This window comes from Myotis yumanensis, unplaced genomic scaffold (assembly GCF_028538775.1).
Source record: "Myotis yumanensis isolate MYYU_CA2020_CCGP unplaced genomic scaffold, mMyoYum1.0.hap1 SCAF_10, whole genome shotgun sequence".
Taxonomy (NCBI): domain Eukaryota; kingdom Metazoa; phylum Chordata; class Mammalia; order Chiroptera; family Vespertilionidae; genus Myotis; species Myotis yumanensis.
Window position 1 is genome coordinate 2,590,173 of NW_027223761.1, and position 13,419 is coordinate 2,603,591.

Consider the following 13,419-nt stretch of genomic DNA (forward strand, 5'->3'; position numbering starts at 1 on the left):
GTGTTTCTCTCATCGATGTTTGTATCTTTCCCTCTTCCACTCTCTCAAAATCAATGGAAAATATCCTCAGGTGAGGATTAAAAAACGGGGGACTGACCTTTGGGATACCTCTAGGTCAGTGGTTCTCGACCTTGGCTGCACATGAGAATCACCTGGGAATCTTTTTAAAATCCTGATTTCTGGGCCTCATCCTCCGGAAATTCTGTTTCTTTGTTACTAATGTTGTGGCCCCACCCCATAACAAAGAAACAGAATTTCCCGAGGATGAGGCCCAGAAATCAGGATTTTAAAAAGATTCCCAGGTGATTCTAATGTGCAGCCAAGGTCGAGACCCACCGCTTTAGGTTCAAATTCCAACTCTTATTTAACCTCAATGCCTTGGGACACGTGTTAACACCTGACTTGATTGCCTTCGGCCTCGGGGTCGCTGCGTGGACTAAACAACCTGCCAGGCACTGGACGAACATTCGTTCCCTCAAGCTGCTGCCGTGGAGCGGGAATCTGAAGCTGTGTCCTCAGTGCTTCCTGAGTGCAGCTGGACCTCCACCCCTAGAGACGGCCACGCGGTCATCACCTGACCGTCTAGACATGCGTGTGGGTATCCCAGCAGCCTCTGCAGCTCCTCGGTCCTCGCCACTGTCTCGGGATGCCGGCGCCCACGGCAGCCAGCAGCGCAGCCTCTGAGCAGTTCACCGGAAAGGCTGGCTGCGCAGATCCTCCTCCTCGGCTGCCTGTCGTCTGATGCTCTGCTCGGTGTGACTGTGTCCACAGGTGGCTCCAACAAGCCGGGGGAAGAACAAGCATTCATGGAGCCATCCACAGAACCACAGGACGCGAGGCTTCCAGGCAGCCACGAGGTGAGGGGGGCCTCCTTGTTCTAATCATGCCATTGCCAACCGGTCATGCTCACCTTCAGGTGGTACCTGCTGAGTGATGAGTCACTTAATTCAGCCTGAAACTCATGACACGGATTCTAGCTTCCAGCTGTTTGTAACCAGTTGCACGATGCTTGGCTGTGTTGCTTCCTCGTCTCTATGCTTGCAAAGTGGCAGATTAGGTTGAAAATTGATCTCTAAGTCCCTTTGAATTATCAGCCACCTCTAAACTTCCCCCCGAGCCTTCCCTTCCTTTGTCTGTGCTGCTGGGAGGGTGACCTTAACCACGGAACCTCTACATCAGCGGTTCTCAACCTGTGGGTCACGACCCCTTTGGCGGTCAAACGACCCTTTCTCAGGGGTCGCCTAAGACCATCCAGCATATCAGATATTTACATTACGATTCATAACTGTGGCAACATTACAGTTATGAAGTAGCAACGAAAATAATTTTATGGTTGGGTCACAACATGAGGAACTGTATTTAAAGGGCCTGAAGATTGAGAACCACTGCTCTACATGAACAGAGAGCTCTCCAGTTTAAAACCAGCGTTTTCTTCAAAGCAGGGCTATAGAAAGCAGCGTGAGAAGCAACAGGACATCAGGACGTTAGTGGGGTTTGTGATCGAAGTGTTGGGAATGTCCCTACTGGACACTGGTGTCTGGACGGACCCCAGCGCAGTGAGGAGGCCAGGGCACAGGAGGGATAGAAAACAGGAAAAGCTTCGGTGGGTGGGACAGTGGGGACCTGCACAGGATCGGAAGGGCCTGATCACGGGAGGTAAGCAGAGGGGACCATCGAGGGTTGCTTATAGGCCTATTACATTTGCTCTGAGTAAGGGCAGCTATTCTAGGGTTCGTCTCTCAAAAGGGGCCTTGGCTCAAAGTAGTGGATTCTGCCATGGCTCCTGGTGGCTTCTTGGGGCTAAAAAACAAAATGGCCACTACCAAGCAGATGGGGAGTTTTAAAGATGATTAAAGTATGTGCTCCTTTCGTGTTAATTTGAAATTTTCAAATATTGGTTTAGAATATGCTGCTTGCAATTACTCCCGCCTCCCCTGCAAAGGAGCTGCAATCCGTGCCAGGATGAGAGGCAGGTGCTGGCTTGGGGCGGGGGGTTAAGGGGGGGTGAGGGGGGTTTGCAGGGTGACAGGCCTGAAGGAGACAGAAGCCAGCAGCGCCTCTGGGTCCGCACTGGGTCCCTGAGCTCAGCCTGGGAGCAGCCGCTGGGAGAGCCTGCCTTCTCCCGGAGTGGGTGAATTTCTAGGTCCCACAAGGAAAAGGCTGCACAACAGAAAATACATATTTATTATAAAATAATGTTTGCTTCATGATGGAATAGAAAAATAACACTATGAGCTACTAAAAAAGGGCTGGCGCTCGCTCAGGCTCCGCAGGATGGAGGCTGTGTCCCTTGGAGCTCCGTGTGGTGCGGGACAGGCTGGCACAGCACACGGGACGGAGCGGCTCAGGCCCTGCGGAAGCCAAGGAGCCCACATGGTCCACACGAGATGCTCTGGCCACGATGGTCAGCGAAGAGGACTTGTCATCAGGAGCTGGTCCTGAGGATGGCCAGGAGGGGGCAGCGTGCCCCTCCCTGTGCTGCAGTGCAGACCCGTCGCTCAGGCTGATGGTCCCGTTTAGATGGTGCCCAGTGGCCTTATGCTCTGTTTGTTGCCCAAATGTCTGTGCTGAGGAGAAGCGGCGACTCTCCCTCGGACCACGTGACCTGCCATCTCGCTGGTGTGGCCGGAGTCCCAGAAGTGCAAGCGTCTCAGCCGCTAAGGGCTGCGGGCTGGGATGTTTGGACTTCAAATCCTGTCCACACTGATGACAGAGAGAAAGACACACAAATGTTACAAGACCAGTGAACAAGAGCAGGGGCCTGAACTGCTCCAGATGCCAAGCCTCCTGGCCCCAAAGAACCAGGAATCGTCTCGTATCTCTTCCCTAAGGGGTAACGTCTACCCTCCATGGGAAAGGCAGCCCACAGACACCCTTTGCCCCCTTAAAAGTCTACCAGGCCCCTCCAGCTCCAGAAACCAGTGAACCCCTCCCTAGGGAGGCAGGGGAGCCCGGCCCTCGGGGGGACTGTCCCTCACAAACCTGGAGAAGGCGGCCAGCGTGAGCGCCTCCAGCAGCAGCTCGGAGCCACAGAAGAGGAGCAAGATGCCGTTCATGATGGCTTCCAGGCGGAGCACGTAGGTCTGCAGCAGCAGGTAATACGAGGCCATCAGGGCAGATGGGAAGGTCAAGGCCACACTAATGGCGAGGGGCATCTTCCGTTGGCAAAGGTTTCCCTTTGAACCTGTCAGACACAGCCAGGGGTCACCTCCAACCGGCCCTTCCCCTCGCTCGGAGGAAAGGTGGGTGGGCCGCAGTGGGCTGGCAAGGCAGAGGAAGCGATCCTGCGTGGGGACGTGCGGCCTTACAAAGCCGTAAAAGCAGAGGCGTGGAGGAGTTTGAACTGGAGTCATTCACCACAAAGGGCCTGCTTCCAGTCTGGCTCCCGTTCACAGGGCGCTGAATCGTTATTGGGGGGAAATTTCTTTTAATTATAAAAATAACATATAATCATTGAAAACTTTTCAACTAATATACAGAAAATAATTGTGGAAAATATAGAAAGGCCCATGCTTGCTCCCTGGAGAGAGCTATTATTAGATGGACACTGTTCCCGATTTCTGTATGGTCTGTGCTCACATGTTATTATGATAAAAACAATCATTCTCTAATATTGTTTTGGAACTTACTGTTCCCCATTTAATATAAGCTAGACTTCTCTCCACACATACTACCTTATTCTTTTTTTAATGGTTCTAATGGTTTCATTGAACTAATTCTGTGATTTATTGAGTTGATCCTGTGTTGCTACATGTTTAGGTTGTCTCTAGCTTTGATGTCACACAATCTGTGGCAACAAACATTCTGACAGATCGTCTGCGTATCTGCGCAAGTGTTTTGTTTTTTCAACCAGTTTTAGAGGTGAAACTGTTAGGTCTGAGAATACAGATTTTACAAGGTAAAACTATTAGCAAGAAGGATACACTAATTTATATTCCCGGAGAGCCTGAGCACACAGGTACCCGTGAGAGTGTGGGACTACAGCCCGTTCCGCATGCCTGTCCTCACACTGGGTGTGGGAACCTGTCTCACCTGATGGGTGAAAATGCTCTCGTTTCAACTTCTGTTTACTAGTGAGTGTGGCATTTTGCCATGTTTGCTGGTCTCTGTGATTGCCCTTGTGAACTGCCTATTGGTTTCCTTTTCCAATTCCTAAACTTCGGTTGCCTTTGCCCTGGCAGGTGCGGCCCAGTTGGTCAGAGCGTCGTCCCACACACCGAAAGGTGGCAGGTTCAGTTCTGGTCGGGGCGCGTGCCAGAGGCAACCTGACACTTTCTCTCCCTTCCTCTTTCTAAAACCAATTTTAAAAATCAGGTTGTGTTTCCTTAGTGATTGATGTGCGCCTGCACCTTTACCCTTGGTTATATGTATTGCAAGCATTTTTTTTTCTCTTTTGAGTTATAACACGTTTTCAAAGATGAGATATTCTAACTTGTAAGAGATTTGCTCTGTATTTCTGGGGATATAAAGCTTGTCCTAAGGGAAGTCTTGTTCAGAGAAGCGGAGGGGAACTGAGTGCTGATCTGTACAGGCACACACTGTCCCAGACATGGCGTTACTGCCCAATCTATTCTCCAGGCACCGGCAAGAGGAACCAGGCACTTTTATGTAGTTAGGCAACTGGGAGGGAATTCTCTAATATCTGCTGCGACTGCCCACGTCTAGCCCTACAGAGTAACAGACAGGCAAGTCTTGACCCAAAACATAAAGCAGTTTGAAACTTCAGAAAGGGAGGAATGCGATATGCCGCCAGGTCTGATCTCTTACTGCGAGACAGGCTGTGTGCTTTTTCTTGTTAATCAAGTTACAGATACCAGCTCATCCCGTAAGGAATAGGGACGCTCCCTGGACAGCACTCACCAAAAAACAGCCGGATCACTTCAATTCCGAGGGAGAGGAGCAGCATCGCCACGTCCAGCACCAGATTGGCTGTTGGATATGGTAGCAGGAGACCTGCCGATACAAAGGCCGGAGTTTGCCAACAACACGCCAGCCCCCACAGGAACTCCCACGCTTGGGATTAAAGAGGACAAGAGTCTTATCAGCTTTCCATGAGCTGGTCAGGGAGATGTGGGCAAGATTTGTTAACCTGATGCAGGAACAGTTAACTCACAGGGCAACGTGTCTGTTGGGCAAGCTTCTTATGATGGAGTTTTGTTGTTGTTTTTTTAAATATATTTTTTATTGATTTCAGAGAGGAAGGGAGAGGGAGAGATGGAAACATCAATGATGAGAATCATGGATCGGCTGCCTCCTGCACGCCCCCTACTGGGGATCGAGCCTGCAACCTGGACATGTGCCCTTGACTGGAATCGAACCCAGGAACCTACAGTTCGTGGGCCGCCGCTCTATCCACTGAGCCAAACCGGCTAGGGCTTATGACGGAGTTTTACTCCCAACTCCAAAAGCCTATGGGACTCCACTCTCCAACACGATCAGATGGACATGGTACACCGGCTGCTGAGTTGTTCTGAGAGTCACCCAGGGGCTTCAACTGAAAGTGGAGGTCACAAAGAGGTGGGGGTCGGAATGGAGGTGCCCACATTCCCCAAACTCAAGAAATTATTTTTTCAAAATATTTTATTGATTGAGTGAGAGATATCAATTTGTTGTTCCACTTATTTATGCATTCATTGGTTGATACTTTTATGTGCCCTTGACCGGGGACAGAACTGGCAACGCTGGGGTATGGGGACGATGCTCTAACCAACTGACCTACCTGGCCAGGGCCCCAAACTCAAGAAATTCTGGCTGACAGGCTCCCTAGGAAAGGCTCTCCAGGAAGCCATGCCCTGCCTTGCTGGGAGGAGGAGCAGGAAAGGGGCTGAAGTGGGGAAGGGATTTGGGGACAAGGGCAGTCAAGCCCCATGCCTTACCTTTATACAAAAATATGAAGAGTTCCAGCAGGAAATAGGTGGCGTAATACCAGCCGTTCAGAAAGAAGAGGATTTCCAGGGGGGTGGAGGACAGCCGTTCACCTGCAGCGATGGGCAGAGGAGAGGGTGAGCGGGAGGGCGGCTGACCTCTTAGACTGCTGTGTGTCCAACTTGGGGAAAACACCAGGTCGCGGCCAGTGGGAAGGGCCGCTTGGGACCCTCTGGCGGCTGGCAATTGGGGGGTGTCGGCATAGGACGCGGAGGGGACTCCCTTCAATCCCTTCTTTCCTCGGAGTCAGTCAAACACGACCCGGCTTCGGGGGTGGAAGTCACGGCCCCTCGGAGGTCTAACCCCGTCACTCTCTGGGAGGGGAGAGTGGGGCGCAGGGTGCAGCACTGGCTTCTTCGGGGTCACTCAGCACGCTTATCCGTCACAGCCTAGGACTGGGCGGCATCTGAGAGACCCTCCCCCGAGACCTTCAGCATTCAGGACGGGGGGCGGCGAAGCCCGCTTCGGACAGGGAGGGGCCCCTAACGCCGAGAATGGAGGGAGGCAAGGGAGAGGGGGCTGAGGGGACCGGAGCCACTCACACACCTCCGGAGCTCACCTCGCGCCGCCATCCTCGGTCCCCATGGAAACTGCATACGCGGCCGCCGCCGCCGCTCCGGAGCAGCGAGGCGCTACCGGAAGTAGGGACTGAGCGGCCCCCACTTCCGGCCCCTCTGCCCGCTCGCGCGCTCTATGGTCAGCGGGCCCGGAGGTCTCTGTGCCGGTGGCGTGTGTGCGGGGAGTAGCGCGGCCCGCAGGCGGCCTTCGCTGGGGACTTGGGCTCATCGAGACTTGGGGAACCGCGGTCGTCACGGAGCGGTCGGCTGGACCCGGGCAGGGCAGCTCTCGGGCTCCGCGCCTCTCCCCCCCACCCCCCCCCCCCCACCCCCGCCAGTTACAAGGCATTGGCTGAAGTGGTCAGTTGTGCCCGCCGGTGTGGCTCAGTGGTTGAGCGTGGACCTGTGAACCAGGAGGTCACGGTTGGATTCCTGGTGTGGGCACATGCCCGGGTGGCGGGCTCGATCCCCAGCAGGGGGCCTGCAGGAGGCAGCAGGTCCATGATTCTCTGTCATCGATGTTTCTATCTCTCCCTCTCCCTTCCTCTTCAGCGGTCCTCAACCTGTGGGTCGCGACCCCTTTGGGGGTCCAACGACCCTTTCACAGGGGTCGCCTAAGACCATCGGAAAAAAAATATATAATTACATATTGTTTTTGTGATTAATCACTATGCTTTAATTATGTTCAATTTGTAACAATGAAATTGGGGGTCACCACAACATGAGGAACTATTAAAGGGTCCCGGCATTAGGAAGGTTGAGAACCACTGTGACTTAGATCAATAAAAAATATATATTTTGCTCTAGCTGCTGTGGCTCAGTGAATAGAGCGTCGGCCTGCGGACTGAAGGGACCCGGGTTCAATTCCTAGTCAGGGCACATGCCCGGGTTGCAGGCTAGATCCCCAGTGTGGGGCGTGCAGGAGGCAGCTGATCACTGATTCTTATCATTGATGCTTCTATCTCTCTGTCCCTCTCCCCTCCTCTCTGAAATCAATAAAAATATATTTAAAAAATATATATATTTGAAGTGGTCAGTTGTGGCCATGTGACCACAGGACCCTCGCCCCACGATTCCCTTTTCTAACATCTGTCTGAAAACGAGGAGCGGTGTGCCTGACGGCGCTCTGCAAGCGCGGGGTGCGGTTAGGGGTCATTTGTCTAGCGGGCAGCCTGGGCGGGGGGGCGGGGTGGTGTGCGTGGAATGTACCAGGTGATTAGAAGGCACGGTCCTGGACCAGAACCGGAGGCTCCTTTCAAGGAGCACAAATCGGAGCCCGGGATCAGCACGTGACCCATGGGGAGCTCGCGGGGGGGGGGGGGGTCGCTGAGAGGACAGAGGACTCGCGGGAGTGGCGAGAGGTACCCAAGAGGCGCCTGCAAACGGGGTTTTGAAGCCTCAGCAGGTGAGCAGTCCAGGTGCTCCCGCCGCGGGGAGCAGGAAGGAAAGGGTGTCGAGGGGCTCCAGCTGCCTTGGCTGTCAGCGTGGTCGGTCCGGTAGGGGAGGAAGCCGATGGCGCTCAAACCAGGTCATCTGGGTCGCCAGACTAAGGACAGCGCTGTGACCAGCTGGCCGCCGTGGAGGTGGGCGTCACTGTTACGTCCCAGGAAGGGACGGGGCAGAGCGATCCCTGCACCTGGAGAGCAGTGGGGTGTCTCACTTGGGGAGAGGGTGAGAATGCCCCTGTGGGACGGTCTTGTCTTGAAAGGTGGAATATTAACCTCGAGGGAAGCTCGAAGGTGTGTGGGACGGTGCCCACGGAACCTGGGCAGGCGAAACCAGACTCTGTTGTCTATGTTTTGCCTCTGGCTCCACATTGACCTTCAGCTCCCGCGCTGCGATGCTGGCCTGGCCTCGGCACCGCCCCCCTGTCCGCGAGGGCACCTCCCCCCTCCCCCCTGTCCGCGAGGGCACCTCCCCCCTGTCCGCGAGGGCACCGCCCCCCTCCCCCCTGTCCGCGAGGGCACCGCCCCCTTCCCCCCTGTCCGCGAGGGCACCGCCCCCTTCCCCCCTGTCCGCGAGGGCACCGCCCCCCTGTCCGCGAGGGCACCGCTCCCCTGTCCTCGAGGGCACCGCTCCCCTGTCCGCGAGGGCACTGGCGGGACTGGGGGAGGGAAGGGCTTGTCTTCCCCTCCGGGAGCCCTGGTTGCTTCTGGCTCGCGCACCAAGATCTACCAGCCTTGCAGGTGCCCGGGCCCTCGGCCACCAGGTGGCGCTCTGCTCCAGCTGCACCTGGAGCAGGTTCTCCCAACCGGCTGAGGTCGGCCGCGTCCTCCTGTCCAGGATGCTGCCTAGGCCAGGCCTTGCACGCGGGCAACGCAGCTCCCTACCTCTGTGCACCTGGCCCTCAGCCTTGTTTACTGATGCCCTGGACCGTTTTCCCAAAGTCCTCCTGGCGTGGGCTCTGTACCCACAGCAGTGCCCCGCTCCCTCCCTCAGCTCATCCACTCCGGCTCTTCTCCCCAGAGGGTCGGTTCCCATTACCTGCCACGCCCCGTGTGGGCATCACACACTCCAGGTCTCCTGCACACAGACCTGCCACTCTTGGCGCTCCTGCCCACCAGCCGTGGCTCACCTGTGCCAGGAGGGTTGTTCACAGGCCTCTGGTTTGCAGTTAATTTGTTGTTAATTTTATCACCTCTGTATGTGGTGTGTGGTTTTTCTCTTGCCACTTTCAAGATTTGCTCTTCATTTTTAGCTTTCAATAATTTGTGATGTATGTAGGTGTGGCCTTGTTTTTTATTTTGTTTTTATGTATATTTTGTTGATTTCAGAGAGGAAGGAAGTGGGAGAGAAACATCAATGATGAGAGAAAATCATTGATCAGCTGCCTCCTGCACGCCCCCTACTGGGGATGGAGCCCACAACCCCCACATGTGCCCTTGACAGGAATCGAACCTGGGACCCTTCATTCCACAGGCGGAGGCTCTAGCCACTGAGCCAAACCGGCTAGGGCAGTGGTTGGCAAACTGCAGCTCGGCAAACTGCAGCTCGTGAGCCACATGCGGCTCTTTGGCCCCTTGAGTGTGGCTCTTCCACAAAATACTGACTTCTGCTCATGGGCCACGAAGTTTCAATCGCACTGTATGTGCGCGCCTGCACGTGGTATTTTGTGGAAGAGCCACACTCAAGGGGCCAAAGAGCCGCATGTGGCTCGTGGGCCTCGGTTTGCCGACCACTGGGCTAGGGCAGTTTGGCTCTTTTATAAATATATATATATATATATTGGCTTGAGAAAGAGAGAAGCATCATTTGTTGTTCCACTTATTATGCATTTCTATATGTGCCCTGACCTGGGATCAAACCCATAACCTTGGCGTACTGGCACCAAGCTCTACCGGACTGACCTACCTGGCCAGGGCTGCCTTTCTTTCTTTTGTGTGTGTGTGTGTGTGTGTGTGTGGAGTATCTTTTAAAAATCTTTCTCTGCCCAGCCAGTGTGGCTCAGTGATTGAGCGTGGACCTATGAACCAGAAAGTCACTGTTCGGTTTCCAGTCAGGGCACGTGCCTGGGTTTTGGGTTCAATCCCCAGTAGAAGGTGTGCAGATGGCAGCCGATCAATGATTCTCATCATTGATGTTTGTCTCTCTCCCTAACCCTTCCTTTCTCTGAAATCAATAAAAAAAAATATAATCAATAATGTAGTCCTATCTCTGGACTTGCTAGTGCTTTTCTGATGCCCAGGCATTGTGTAGAAAGTAGAGTGCCTCTAGATGTTTTTCTTCCCTTCTTTCCTCTGCTAGGCAGGCAGAATGGGGGCTGTTCACCTGAGTCCACTCGGGCCTGAGGGTTGAGGCTGCACGTGACTTTGATGAGCTCCAGTTCCTGGTGAGCAGCCCTCCTGAGCTCTCGCCTGAAAGCCCTGTGTCCCTGCCCCCCGCCCTCCGCCCCCCGCCGGCCCCAGGTTCTAATCACCAGCACAATAAGCCTGCCAACAATTCCGTTCTGCTTTTCAGAGGTTTGAGGCTGAGCTTTTCATAGCCTCTGTCCCTACACAGCTCCAGAATTCGGTAAACATCTCGAGGAGAAGTCGTGTTACGTGCTTCCGGCTCCTCCGCGTCCCCACTCGTGTCCCTCCAGCAGTGAGACCACGAAGCTCAGCTGACTTCCCCGTTCCCTGGCGCAGCCCTCCCTGGGGGCCATGCCTGCCTCTAGCTCAAGCCCGGAACCAGCACATGCCCAGGGGCAAAGCCTGCTGGTGGTCAGCGCACCTAGCTGGCCTCTCCTCCTTCAGAGCGTTAGGCCCCCAGACTGCTTCACTTAGCAGTTCCCTGAGGCCTTTAAAAGAGCCGGCATTTGTATTTGATCTGCTTTTTCTACTTCCAGATCCCCTTACCATCAGCGGAAGCAACTCCATCCGACTACAAGCCTCTCGGCACTTTTAAAGTGTTTACTTTCTTTCTCAGAGCTTTGAAAGCTGACTGTTCCTAAGGAATCAATTTACACCGTATCTTAAAAACATACTCCTACTGCTAAGTGGAAAAAACAACAAAAAAACCAAAACTATGTTATGCCATGTTCCCCGTAATCATGCTGTAGGTAAAATACATTTACAGACAGTTGTCCCTCGGTATCTGCTGAGCGTTGGTTCCAGGACCCCTCCCCCCTGGCAAATACCAATTCCAAGGATGCTCAAGGCCCTTCTATAAAATGGCGTGGTATTTGCAGAGCCGACATACTCCTGTCGACTTTGTATCATTGCTAGATTGCTTATAATACCTCATCGATGCAAATGCTATGTGAACAGTTGTTATCCTGCATTGTTTAGGGAATTACAAGAAAAAAGTCTGTACCTGTTCAATGCGGTCAGGCACGATAGGCCTAACAACATAATACCCTCAGCAGCAATGTATCATATTCCCCCCCCCCCCCCCACTGTTTTTCATCTGCAGTTGGTTCAAACTATGGATGCAGAACCCATGAGTATGGAGGACTGACTGTGGTTGAGGATTTGAGATACATGAGTGGGGTAGGATTATGGCAATTTATTTTGTAAAATGCTTCTGAAATATTACATAGTCTCTGAGAAGGACATAAATAAATGTCGGTTGTCAGGGGGGAGGGCAGAACCCGGGGCGGAGACGCAGGCGTGGGAAGATTAGCTGCGTAACTCGTCTCACACGTGAACTGTGTGCACACGGGTCCCCCGGTTCCCTCTGTCCCTCGGCAGCGAGGCCATGAGCTCGGCTGGCCGTGTCCTGGCTGCCGCCCTGCCCTCTGCCTGGGCAGTGAAGGGAATTACATCTGAGACTCGGGGCCACAAAGGGCCGTGAGTGTTTGAGGAAACAGGCAGTTGGTTGTACTCGCTGGCTTCCAAACGGAAGGAGCAGTCCAGCCCTGATGTGGAGGCACAGAAAATTGCCTCTCAGGACATTAATGAGCAAAGGGATTATACTTCTGCAAGATCCTTCATGAAAAGATCAGCTATTAATTATTTTTTGTATCGATGAAGGGATAGTAGGTTAGGACTTTTTAGATTACATTTTCTGATTATAGGATATGGATCTTAGATGATGTGTTTGGGCATTGTACCTTTTTAAAAAAATGTTTTGCTTTGAGAGAGGAAAGGAGAGGGAGAGAAATATGGGTCGGCTGCCTCCTGCACGCCCCGTTCTGGGATGGACGAGTGCCCTGACCGGGAGTCCAGCGGGTGACCTCTGGTGCAGGGGACAACACTCAACCACTGAGCCACACCGGCCGGCTGCACCTTTTCTTTTTAGATGTTAGTGTTGACAGCACAGCAGGTTACTGCCGACGGTCTCTCCTCACAGCGTTATTCTAGGCTTCCACACGGGGGTCAGCACACGACGGCCGGGCAAATCCAGCCTGAGTACCCGAGCTGGCATCAGCTGGCTTTGCATCCTCAAGCTAAGAATAGAACGACCTTTTTACATGGTTGAAAAAAATTTTATGACACATGCAAATATGAAATTCAAATTTCACGTCCTAAAATAGTGTCGCCGGAGCACAGCTGTGTGCATTCGTTCCTGTGTCAGCTGTGGCTGCTTCCCTGCATAATGTCGAGTCGCTGCAGCAGACCCCATGGCCCTCAAACTGAAAATATTTACTCCCTGGTCCTTCACAAAAGGACCCTGCGCTAGTGCCTACGAATAACAAGTTTCACGGAGCGACTTCCTGGGGGGTGGACCGACGATGAACGGCCCTGCCTGCAGCCAAGCCTTGTGCCGGGAGACTAGAGTGCCGCTTTCCCTCTGGCCCTGGCACAGTCACATGACCCGCTTTGACCAACGGGAGTCAGAGAGACACAACACAAACAGAGGCTTGACGTGGCCTTGCTCACGGGGGCTTGTTCTCCTGCTCCTCGGCCACTGGCACATGAACAGACTCGCTCATCACAGACGGGTCATGTGAACCCGAGTGAACAGCCCCGTCATCCCGGCGGAGGTGGCCTGGGTTAGCCAAGAGCCACGGGGCCCGGGGCCATCACGCTGCCTGGCTGACCCACAGCTGACCAGACTCATGAGCGAGCCCAGCAGAAATGGCCCGGACTCGGCCAGGCCGCCTGAACCCAACTCAAGAGCCGCGTGACCGTTTGTGGTTGTCTGCGCTGAATCCGGTGGCGGCTCCTCACACACTGTTCTGGCAACAGACAGCTGAGACCCTGGGCACACGGATTTAAAAAATGTCTTTGCCAACACAGGCTAAGGAACATGTCTGCGCTGCTGAGGGCAGTTTAGGGACCTGCCAGGGGCGGAGTCTGAAGGAAGCACAGAAGTCTGGACTCCAGGGGCGGGGCGGGGCGGGGCATTAGGTTACATTTTGAATTCCTCCAAAAATATCGTGTATGCATAACGGGACTCGATAAACTGTATCATGTGTGTATGTTCTGTGGCCCGAGCTGCCCAGGGGGCGAGGCTGGGACTTGGCCTGACTCCTACCAGGAAGGGGAGCGATCTGACCGACGGACACCACCAC

The 13,419-nt window shown here is 53.9% G+C and overlaps 1 protein-coding gene across 1 annotated transcript; it reads right to left on the reverse strand.

Moving 5' to 3' along the window:
* Window positions 1-2,171: 2,171 nt before the first annotated feature.
* Window positions 2,172-6,534, reverse strand: TMEM216 (transmembrane protein 216). The gene is made up of 5 exons (XM_070426367.1): window positions 6,485-6,534; window positions 5,877-5,978; window positions 4,861-4,953; window positions 2,983-3,184; window positions 2,172-2,703 (listed from the first exon to the last, which is right to left on the reverse strand). Exons 1-5 carry the CDS (start codon window positions 6,519-6,521, stop codon window positions 2,688-2,690), a joined length of 450 nt encoding a protein of 149 aa, XP_070282468.1. The 5' UTR covers window positions 6,522-6,534; the 3' UTR covers window positions 2,172-2,687.
* Between the last annotated feature and the right edge of the window lie 6,885 nt (window positions 6,535-13,419).